Genomic DNA, 12,184 nt, shown 5'->3' on the forward strand with positions numbered 1-12,184 from the left:
GTCAATACGCTTTCCCTGATACACATTTTTAGAAAGCGTGTGTGTGTGGTTAAACTTGCCTGTTATTAATAATTACATTGAATGAGGTATATATTTTGTATGCTTTGCACACAACTTATTGAGATCAAAGAGCTCAAAAAAACCTTCTTAAAGAATTTATTTGGAAAGTTTCCCTAAGCAATTTACGTATGTGTAAAGATTTAAATGACACACAAACATACCCATTGCGAACTTATGCAATCATGGTTTTAGTATTATTGTTTTAGGGGACGTAATTACATGTATCTGTTGGTTATGCGAGATCAAAGGGTAATGTAAGGGCTTGGATGGCGTTGTACTATCTTTGCAGTGTAGATAATATCCTTTTTTTACTTTAAGTAAGATTTAATCTTTAATAGAGATGAAGTTTTAGTTTTTGCATTGTAACGCTTTGTACAAAATGCTAATTTATCATTTGTTTTTGTTTTTGATTTTGTACTGAAATTCTTTTAGGGTTTACAGCTTTCTTTTAACTCAATGCCTGTTTCCAGCAACATTAAAACGTAAATCGTTTTGTATATAAATTGTGTATGGTTACACAAAGTTCACAAACCCTTAACTGAGTGAAGCTTAAACTCTGTGCATATGTATCATTAGTCTACTTTGTCTACTTAGCTAATCACTTCATAGAAATAATTGTCAGTTTTCCGATTAATTTGTTCCTATGATGGTGAAAGAAGCTGGAATGGGCCTTCGTTTGGGGTTTGTGATAGTCATGCAGGTTCATTGCCATTTCAAACCCATAAGGCTGGTTGTTCAGACTGCATGATAAATAGTGTCACACTTTTATGATGATTCATACATACATGTACAGTATTTGTTATATGAAGGCAACATTTACTTTTTCAATGTATTGCTTCTGTACAAGACTTGCCTGGTGTATTTTCTAAGCTAGAAGCCCACCAACCCATAATGGGTAAAGCCCTCCATCTTTGCTGAACCCTGTGTGAGCTTTGGTACTGTATCTCTGCCCATGCAGAGGACAACTACTCGTACCAACCAAATGGCATCACTAGGGGGCATGGTTGTGCAGGGACCGGACGGTAAAGTCAACCTCCACTCCCATAACATCCCAAAACTAAAACAACTGCACGTTGTATTCTATTGTATTCAATCCCAATGGCATACTCACCATTATGCCTGCATAGCATAATGTCTGCCCTATGTCAAAGTGTGCAGAGATATTTCGCTTCCTTTATTTGGGACTGAAATATGAATTATAATACTTACATTTCTTTGCATTTGCTGGAAACAGGGAAAAATGGGAGCAAAAAGTCCTGGTGGCACCGTTTCATTTTTGTTTGATTTTGAATTTGATAACACTGGTGACTACAATTGACACAGCACCTTAAATGTCTTCTCGTGGTGATTGTACATGGAACAAAATACATGCTCTGAACGTTGGAGAGGATTGGTTTGGAAGAGCATCAACAGTCAAATAAATTGTGTCAACTGCACAATGTGCAACAAAGCTGTTCTCCACCTGTGTGTAGTGTATTCAATTAAAACTCACTGAGGGCCAGTTTTTCCAATTCCTCCCAGTAAAGGGGCCAACCATAGAATATGTATATTCATGCAACTGCATGTAGCAGTGTCCGAGTTGAGGGTGCGAAACAAGCGGATGGCTTTCCAGACAGAGCAGATATTCTCTTCTCTATGTCTTTGTAGCCTTGTGTTTGTCTATTGTGAGACTGATTTAGGTGAGATTTCACTCTCATGTGAATATATAGGAGAGTTATCCCACACCTGAAGAAATTGCAAATCACGCATGGACACTGATGGCGCACATATTTGTTTTAATTTTGTTCTGACCTTGTGGCGAGCCAGAACCTTGCCATCTAAGGGCCGCATCTGGCCCCAGGGCCACCATTTGAATAGGCCTGGTGTACACACTGACCTTGTCTTAATGAAGCAGCAATACTTACTGACCTACTGTACATGTAGAGCTATTTGGTATGATGAAACATCAGAAACTTCACCAATGTGATACACATTTGATTTTAATAATTCGATTATGTTAACTAACAATATCATTGTTGCTGTTGCATTTTGGCCCATTAAGTACGTACAGTATGTTTACTATAAGTATACGTCACTTTATTACAACAGATGTTTGATCTGTTGAATAATTGTGACTACATCTTTTTTTGGCCAATATCACTGCCATAGTACAAGTAGTCTGACACACAGACATTTGTAACTTTACCAGAAACCAATGGAATTTTTGACACGTACGGTAAAACGTGGTGAAATGATCCTGTCATGTCCAAGTGAATTTGCATACCTATTCTTCCCTTGGTGATCAGTACAATTCCGTTTGAAAGGGATGCCAGCAGGCATTATTGCATGGGACTGGCACAGGGGCCCAAGAGTCTGGAGAGTATGAAGAGCCTGAAACTCTAGCCTCTATATTTGCAATCTCCTAGCCATGGGTTTACCATTTGTAAACAATCTCTGGCTGCGTCACTCTGGCTGCGCACTGTTCAACCTCTGATTGTTGGAAACTGCCGTCGGTCAAAAATTGACCTCACATGGTTGGCTGCTTAGCATCTTGCCCCTCCTCAACATGAATGTTTGTAAACGAAGATCCCATGTATTGCATTGCCGTAAAATCACACTTTTAATAACAACAGTATTTTCAAATGTTCTTGGGAGACAACCCTCACACCTGGCCTAAAACCCAGAAGTTTTGTAAGCAACACCCGATGAGGGGGGGCTTTCTTGTTGTCTGGCCCAGGGGCCCATGGAATCATAACCCATCCCTAGAAGCCAGCACAATGGTTGACCTATACTTGCTCTAGAAATGTTCACTCATGCGCACAACATCTACATGTACATGTTTTATCAGATCAAGACGATATACATTAGATAGAACACTTGGTGATGATCAGTTTTACCAATCTGCTGTAAATAAACTTTAAAGTTCTACTGCAAATTGTGTCCTTGGTCCATAAACTCTAGATGGCTCTTATTGCAACAAGCATGTCATATATCATCTGTAGAAAGGACTTTGCATTGGATTTATCGAAGCATAAAGTTTTCAGTCAGGTCAGTGCAACATAGTTTTGAATCAAACCACTGTTCTGCTGTGAAGAAGAGAAATTGATAATGAGTGATGTTAATCAGATGTCGGTCTCCTGTATGCTTTGACGTTATTGGTGCTTGACCTTGTGCTTGCCCAAGGATACCTTATTTTCCCTCAATATTTTGTGTCTGCATATATACTGGTACTATTTAACTGCAGAAAAGACAGCTGACCAAAAGGTACATGATATGTTTCTTTATTTCATAAACAGAAATGGTGTCTAGACAAAAATCTGTCATTTATATAACACTAGCAATTGAAATGCATGAAAATGAGTTTTTGCACAATACCATATGTACAATGGTTGTTAAGTCATTTAATTCATCAGGGTCATGTAGCCTTTAGAAATGAAAAAGGTAAAAACTCTTAGTAGAGAATAAGCAAATTACAGCTATCTCAAATTGACAATATTAACACAAAACAGTCTCCTAGAAAAAACGAGAGAAAGAGAGAGATAGAGAGAGAAGAGAAGAGAGGAAAACAACTGTGACTACGTGCCGAAGAGCTATTACATTTAAAAATGATGCACCAAAAACCTACCTAATACAATAATCCATATAGTTTTGTGTAAAAAGCATGTAGAAAAAACACCTGATGCAGTTTGCTGATACAGTCATTGACCAGTTATGAGAGGTATGAAGGATTTCACAGGTAGATAAGTGTGACAGTCCGCTCTGTTGATCTAGGGATGGGGGGCCACAAGGACCCCTGCATACACCCACTTCATTTCAAGGTGAACTATGGCCTCTGCAAGTTCTAAGGCAAATATTGGAGGTGCACTTATAGTATATCCATGTATTTCTGAAACATCCCCGCAGTTGAGAAGATGACATTAAGGGAATACATGTTGTCAATGGGTATTTTTTCCCCTTTTGTTTCAGATTTTTTTCTCTCATTTGAAATATGAAAAATCCTCACTCCATCAAATTTTACGCATCAGTTATTATATACATGGAGAACTCCATAAACATGAAGTGACACCTTTTTATGTAAACATTTTTGCTTTTCTTTTTTTAACATCTCAAAATTATCTCCTTTGTGAATTCAGTCTCCACACCATCATCTTATAAAGTTGAGCAAATTGTGTAAAAGGCAAGATTTCATCATCTGTGAAAAGAGTAACCTTTGGAGAGCCAGTGTAAATGTTTCAGAGAAGCAGCCAAAATAAAAGAACAAACAAACAGATTTACACCGATATTAAAAGCTTATAAAAACGTTAGAGGGCTTTACACATATTTGTACTTTTATCGTTGGAACACAGAGACCGTGATTCTTGGTCAAACATGGAAACCAATAGTCCACATGAGAAAGTAGTCTGTCATCAAAGCACTTCCAAATTTCAAGGTTTAAAAGCTTAGCTTAGCTTTCTGTCAATTATCATAGAAAACATTTCATTATTAAGTGAAGTATTAAAAAAAAAGATTTAGAGAGTCTACAGCCCTTGATTGGGGTATTAACTTTCAAAAAAAGGTTGAGTTTGCATTGAAGATACTTAAACACAAAAGCTTCTCGGAAATCTATATACACGGACATTAGCAAGTATTTCAAAAAGTCATGAACATAGAGACAAAACAACACAAAATTAGCTACAAGCATACAGACTGACCAAGCATCTGAATGTAGAGCGAAGAACCTGTTGGCACCCTGAGACAATTTACAAGAGCAACTGTGATTATGAAAGAAAAAAAGAGAGAGAGTGAGAAAAAACCTGGGTGAGTTGATTTGTTTCATTTATGAATAACTGAAATGACTGCAAACAAAAAGCTTATATTTGATGCATGGGATTCTAATCACCGTGGAGGCAATCGATCAACCAATCGCCACGGCGACACAGACAAGAGACAGGCATCCTCCTGAACCCCACCTGTGCTATTCATTTCCTTCTGTCAATTTCAAAGCACTTTCGACAGAAAAAAACAAGACCGAGGCAAAAAAATAACAAAAATACAATCCAGAAGTAAGCTAAGCACTTTTTGCTACCCAACAACGCAAACAAAGCACTATAACAGAACAAAAATAACATGATGAGATTTTTTTTATGTTTCAAAAGATATGCTTTTCTTTAGAAAAGCAAAGATTGGTTGACCCAAACTGTATACGGCAGACAGACATTTTCCTAAAAAGAAAAAACTCATTATGTGCTTGCCTTGTGGAACTGGCTCTTCCACCATTCACTTTGTACAATGACAATGAATTTATAGGGATGACTTGCATATGTTTGCACCAATGTCCACTTGGACCCATCTAGCTTCACTTTTTTGTTTGGTACCTGTGTACAATTCTTGAAATGGTATATAATTTACATTGTAATGGCATAAAGAGCATTTTACATCAAGAAAAGCAGAAAATTGGGAAAAAATAAGAACCACACTGAAAACAACAATTATTACTAGCAATTACAATAATTCTAGATTTCAACTCTCTAACTGAGAATATTTTATCCAACATGTACGTATTTTAATGAGTGATTGTGTACATGTTTTAAGGTGTGTATTTTGTGTGTATAATGTCTGTATGCGTACATGTGTACGTGTGTGAGTGTGCATGTGTTTGGGGGCATTTCATAATGGTGGGGGTCCAAGGAAAATTCTTTGGACTGTTTGATCACATAAATACACCAACAGACATCAACCAACTACTGCTATGTTTTTTTTTAAAAGCTCTTGGGGTTAAAAGCTCAAGCATTTTTTCCTGTCGTCAACACTGAAAGGCTTTCAGTGGAGTGATATCAGTGGAGAAGGGAAGAAGAGAGTTTATTGGCACAAATAGTAGTCACCCCACATGCACCTTCATCAATCAATACTGCTCCACTCTGAAATAGCTTTGACAATGTGATCATCGTGTTGGTGCATAGGCCTACGGTATTTGTGTTGCAGGGAAGTGATGGGAAGTAACCAAAGAGTCGCACAAGGAGGCCAACGTTATTGGGGAAAGAAATATAGGCATTGAGGACAAAAAGTCTTTGATCATTGCAAAAACGAGGTAAGTCTGGATTAAAGAGAATATGCTGAGAGCTACCTACATCCCAAGGCAAACATAAACAAGACAAACGATATTCAAATACACAAGCAGCATGCAATCCCACCAGGAATAATATCTCTACTTAAATGTACAACAAGGGCAAACATAGGACTGTCTCATAGCTATCGATCACTCCATACACCTCTTTGTGTTCACATGTATACTTAATAGATTTCTCCATTAGCTTATTGTTATTATATTATTATTTTATCTTCAAGAACACATGATTAGAACACTGCCGCACATTGCCTTTCTAACCCATTTCTCTTTATGGCTGCGAGTCTAACTCTAATCCATTTTCTGTGTCTGTGCCTGTATTTTATTTCATTTTATTTCATATATTGTGCTAGTCTTAAGGTAAATTTACTTTTAAATAAATTGTTTTCTTTTATAGGAGCACTTTTAAGTGCCAATGTAAGTGCTACAATTTCTTTTTTTAGACTTTATCAGGGTCCTGATACAGATATTTCTATTTGTGAAGTGCTAGCAGGTTTGAGTGCAATGTATGATGGAGAGAGAGAGAGAGAGAGAGAGAGAGAGAGAGAGAGAGAGAGAGAGAGAGAGAGAGAGAGAGAGAGTGAGAGTGGCAGAAATAAGAGCAATCTACTGTAGAAACTGTCCACAACTATTAAGACGCTGTGGCGTCTTTTTTAACTTTGTATCAAACTATATCCCTGCACTAAATGATAAAAACCTATCCCAACAACCCCTTTGAAAACATCAAAATGTTAACACTGAAGAAAAAAGTGGCTGAGAGATTCACTATTACATTTCTTTTTCTTTAAATACTGATCAAAAACACAGAAACGCTGTGGCTTCTTCACATTTAAAGAGGTTGTCAAACCAGGTCTACACAGACCGCAGCGGAGGGGCCACGGCTTATTTACAAACTTTTTACACAGTCCTCATTATCGACATCCAAGGGGCCTGACTATTTAAATGTATAGGGGAGGGGGGGGCACGTGTATGTGTCCGTGTGTGTGTGTGTGAGTGTGTGTGTGTCTGTGCGTGTGCGTCTGTCTGTGTTTAAGTACATGTTTGGGTGCACTTCAGTGCATGCTTTGTGACAGGCTGATTTCCTGAGTTTTTAACAACATCGTCGCCCACCTTTACTGTATGGGGATTTACTTTAGACAGGAAAAACAGCAGAGAGCAAAAAAGGTGATTTCCCTTGGTAAAACAAAAAAAGGTGCTCGATGTAACCCCAGAGAGAACCAAAACAGCTAAACCTTGACCTGTACTTTACAGACAGCCAACATGCTCCGTACTATATACACACACACACGACACTTTCTGCTAAAGCAAGCACTTGTTACATCACCATTGAAACATCCAAGGGTATTGCTGATGTGTACGGTAGGGACAGCTATTAAAAAAATTTGCAGGTCAAATCTGTTTCTGATTCTGCTTGTACATATGAGTCTTTTCTTTCAATCATTTCAGTGCTGTAAAAGGCAAAGGAGGAATGTTTGTTTTTAGATACAACCATCTGTACATAAAAGTGTTGTAGTACAGAAACAGTAATAAAAAAATGAGCAGAAGACAGTTTTTTGCATATGAACGTTTACAGTTGGAGAACTGCTGTAAAAAAAGAGAATCTTTCATGTACAGAATCTGTATCCTTATTTTTTTTCCATGAATAATATTGAACATTCAGAATATTTCCTGAGTTTTTGCATTATGTGACAAGGGCCACTGAGAGAATGAGAACACTGAGACAGAGAGACACAGAGAGAGCGAGCGACAGAGAGAGCGATAGACAGAGGGGGGAATGGGTAGATCAGAGATACAGTATCCGCAAAGAACAGTCTATTAGAGGAAGATATATCAAGCCCGTGCTTTTCCTGAATCCATGTGACGTCAGGTGAACGCCCCTTCAGGGGACCTTCGGTTAGGAAACCTTTGGAGACTTTAGGTGGAGAATATATGGAGTTTCCTGTAGATGGCGGTAGCGCACATCTTATGCAAGCCGTCAGGAGACAACGCCCCCTTAGAAGCACAGAAGCCCCCTTGAGCACACTCCTTTGCATTTTCTAAGTGTGGTTTGGGGTATCTTTACTCTGACAGACCATTCTTTGGTAGTAGGCTGGAGAGGGAGGAGAAGAAGAAGGTTAAAGAGGGAGAGAAAAACATAGAGAGAGAGTTGCGGGAGAGAAAGAGAGGCAGATAGAGTGAGACTGCTGTTTTCTAGGTCCATAGAGGTTTGTGTTTGAGACCAGGCCGGAGCCCATCCCCTGCTTTGAATGGACTGTAATACACGGAGAGAGAGAGGGAGAGAGAGAGAGAGAGAGAGAGAGAGAGAGAGAGAGAGAGAGAGAGAGAGAGAGAGAGAGAGAGACAGAGAAAGCAGCGTTGCCACTGCGGAGGTCATTGGCGGGGAAAGGGTGTAGCACCGTTGTGTGTGTGTGTGTGTGAGATCAATCGCAACCGTTCTGTCACGGTTGGAACTGGAGAAAAAACCTGGACAACAGTATTGCTGCGGTTAAGACAACTGTAGTGTCAACCTTTACAAAACAGTTAAAAAGACATAAATACTAACACAACATAAGACAAAACCAAAAAAAATGTTTCAAATAAGAACACTGGCAGAGGCTGACCATTGTAAAAAAAACAACCCTTTTTTTCTGAAAAGGGTCTGTCAAAAAATTCATTTAACTAAATAAAAAAATAAAACAACAACAAAAACAACAAAACAAAACAAGATAAACCACCAGCACTAGGACGAATCCTTCCGCGGCTGTTCTTCTGTGGTGCATTTATCAGTCATTTCTTGACAGAAGTCTACTGTCACCGTCTGGTTGCACTGTTCCGACGAGGAGGAGGAGGAGGTGGTGGAGGACACAGACGCCCCCGACTCGTGGAAGGCTGCAGCTGCCTTGGCCAGCCCGGACTCTGGCCCCGGACCCTCCCTTCCTCCTCCGTTCCCGACCATCGCCACCTCCGGGCTTCCTCCCCCGTTCCCCGCCACCAGGGCCCACTTGCCCGACGGCGCCTCCCCCGGATCTCCTTCCGAGGGGAGCCCGGGGGGCGACTTGCCCCGAAAGCGGCCGCCGTGCTCGGGCGTGGCGGAGCGGGAGTTGGCGGTGAGGTCGATGCTGCTGGTGGAGGCGCCGGAGCCGGGCGGTGCGGCGTGGCTGTTGGCGGTGCTGTGGCTGCTGCGTTTACTGGCAGTGGTGTTGCTGGAGGAGTTAGTGGTGGTGGTGGAGGAGGAGTTGGCCGTGGTGTTGTTGTTGTTGGCGTTGGCACCGGGCCGTAGCGAGGGGCAGTAGCGGTGCACCTGCTCGGGGCTCAGCTGCACGTCCTTGTAGACCTCCTGCGACAGGCAGGAGAAGTTCTCCCACAGCTCCCCCATGCAGGCCTTCAGCTGGTTACGCTCCGTCAACAGCTTCTCCTTCTCGTTCACCTGGGACGGGACACACAGCATGGCATGCATTATGTCATGTATCATAGGTGTCACATATACTGTACAACCTCATATTTGTCATACAGGGCTCTAAATTATTATTATTTTTTCTTAAATGGCTATTATATTTGTTATGTCACTGGGCACACATACACTCATACACTGTCTGTCTGTCTGTCTGTCTGTCCACCTGTCCACCTGTCCACCTGCAACGTTTTGGGTCACCTGCGTGTGGCGCCAAACAATATCATATGCATCAGTCATTGGCAAGGGGTCCTCCATCTCTGACTGCTCTGTTTTGAGTGATTCTTTGTCATTCTTAGATACAGTAGGACCTTTGAGTGTTTTATTTGCACTTGGAAACAGCTAGTGGCATTTTTGCGGACACTCTCCAGAGTGTCATCCTTCTAGTTTTCAAGCACCTACTACTGTATACATGTCACAGAGACAACTGAGAACAGCAGATGGACACAATGTGTGGCCACACAAACACACACATATGTAGTGGCCGACTGTTGACATCAGCATGCGCATGCCAGTGGGCTGCGGAGTAAGAGGATTGATTGTGCTATATAGGCCGACCACCCCACAGCTGTGTGTTGTCACCACGTCACATGGGGCACACTTCGCTGTGGAGACATCGCCTGCTATTAGCACACATACTACACGCGCAAGGCTGCCGCTAGGCATAAGCAGAGTAAGCAGAGCACTTAGGGCCTCAACCACTTTGCCTCCAAAATTGGGGCCTCCTAAATTGACTAAACACATGATTATGAATAAAACACATGCAATTATTATTATTATTATTATTATCATTATTATTATTATTACTATTATTATTATTTAATCTTAACGGGGGCCTCCAGACCAGTTACGCTTAGGGCCTGAAAAACCTTAGCAGCGGCCCTGTACACGCGCACGCACAAGCACACACACACATACTTTGTACTTTACTGATTTTTTTTGGCTCAGGACATGCACAAGTTAGATGTTAACAGTGCATTATTGCAGAGGTCTATAGTATTGGTAGAAATACACACATGATGTAAATACAATATGATATTACATAATGTATTGCTACACCAGTTATTCCACGGTGCCTAATGAGTATGGGGTATCTTTTTTGTTGTATTTGAATTCTACTCCTATTCTTCTTCATACAGCTGTGCTTTATTGTCAAATAGCATTTACATGAGTAATGTCATTTTTCTGCTTTCTTGATTAGCAGGCACACCACACACACTTCACATATATGACAGTGTGGGGTCTGGTTTTCATGACAAGCGGTCAAAATAAAGCATTTCCACAGGGACGTTTATTTATGGTTTCTTATTAGGACTCTCCCTCTCTCGCTCTCTCTCTCTCGCTCGCTCTCTCTCTCTATATATATATATGCATGTCCACTGAGAGAAGTGTGTGAGATCGTATCTGGGATGCGGTAGCTGTAGCTACAGCTACAACTTCAAAGGCTTGCAGGGCTGGCTTGCCTGGATGCCTGGCTGGCTGGCTGGTTGGCTGGCTGGCTGGCTGTCAGCCTGTCTCTCTGTGGCAAGAGTGCCGGAGCAAGGGAGATGTGACACATCAAAGAGCAACAGTAGCAGTAAGCGCCGTCACGGCAGCACAGAAACAGCAGGCGGGCGAGCAGGCCCCCAGAGCAGCACAGCGGAGCAGCACAGCGCCGCAACCATGGAAACGCAGTGTGCACACGAGGAGGATGAAGAGGAAGAGGATGAGGATGAGGATGTGGGTTTGTGTGTGTAAGTGAATGTACTGTAGGTCTAGAGGAGTCTAAAAAGGGCCAAAGTCTGTGTGTGTGTGTGTGTGTGTGTGTGTGTGTGTGTGTGTGTGTGTGTGTGTGTGTGTGTGTGTGTGTGTGTGTGCGTGTGTGCGTGTGCGTGTGCGCGTGTGTGTGTGTGTGTGTGCATTAGCCAGACACCAGACCAAGCAGCTCATTATGGGTAATCCATTAGCAGAGAATAACTCATTTGTAGCCTTGACGTGCTGTTACATTAGGCCTATAGCATATAGGCTATATTTAACATGTACAAGAACAACTCTTTCCCAAAACCCTATGCTATTAAAAAAAACAAAAAACATTTTAATCACCCCAATTCTAACTTCAAATAAAATGTTGATGAAAATGGGATGTGATTGGTTTTTATAATGAAAAGAACTCTTCAGATACACTAGATTACATTTAGTACTCAGTAGAAGTGCCCTTGATTTTGCAAAGATGTTACACGTTTCTGAATGATGCTATTTCATTATATTTTACTTTCATTACTATTTCAATATATTATCAATACATTACATTCATTAGCAAAAAAAGCCGTGTTCTCCATACCAGTTTGCGAATCTCGCACTCCAAATTCAAGATGCAGTCCAGTTTCCTTTTCCGGCAGCGCTGCGCTGCGATGCGGTTCTTGCTCCGGCGCCGGACGTCATGGATGAACTCCAGCTGCTCTGAGGTCAGTTTGTGCATTTTTATCATCATTTGGAAGTCATTTCTTGGAAGATTTGTGATTTGATCGACGGGAAAGGGGAGCTTGATCTGCAAAAAGGAGGGGAGAAAAAAAAGGCAAGGGTTAAGAGAAATTCTAGCTGTTGTTCTTCAAGTTGCCCACTAGGTGGCGCCC

At 41.2% G+C, this 12,184-nt stretch overlaps 1 protein-coding gene across 4 annotated transcripts in view; it reads right to left on the reverse strand.

Annotated features, from left to right (window-relative positions):
* Nucleotides 1-3,313: 3,313 nt before the first annotated feature.
* Nucleotides 3,314-12,184, reverse strand: part of bach2b (BTB and CNC homology 1, basic leucine zipper transcription factor 2b) — a 103,358-nt gene continuing 94,487 nt past the window's right edge. For all 4 annotated transcript variants that reach the window (XM_063222879.1, XM_063222875.1, XM_063222877.1 and 1 more), the window contains exons 4-5: nt 11,893-12,099; nt 3,314-9,548 (exon numbers count right to left, since the gene is read on the reverse strand). In XM_063222879.1, the coding sequence (XP_063078949.1) occupies nt 8,862-9,548; nt 11,893-12,099 (894 nt within the window). In that variant the 3' untranslated portion in view covers nt 3,314-8,861. The remainder of the gene's footprint in view (nt 9,549-11,892; nt 12,100-12,184) is intronic.

This window comes from Engraulis encrasicolus, chromosome 18 (assembly GCF_034702125.1).
Source record: "Engraulis encrasicolus isolate BLACKSEA-1 chromosome 18, IST_EnEncr_1.0, whole genome shotgun sequence".
Taxonomy (NCBI): domain Eukaryota; kingdom Metazoa; phylum Chordata; class Actinopteri; order Clupeiformes; family Engraulidae; genus Engraulis; species Engraulis encrasicolus.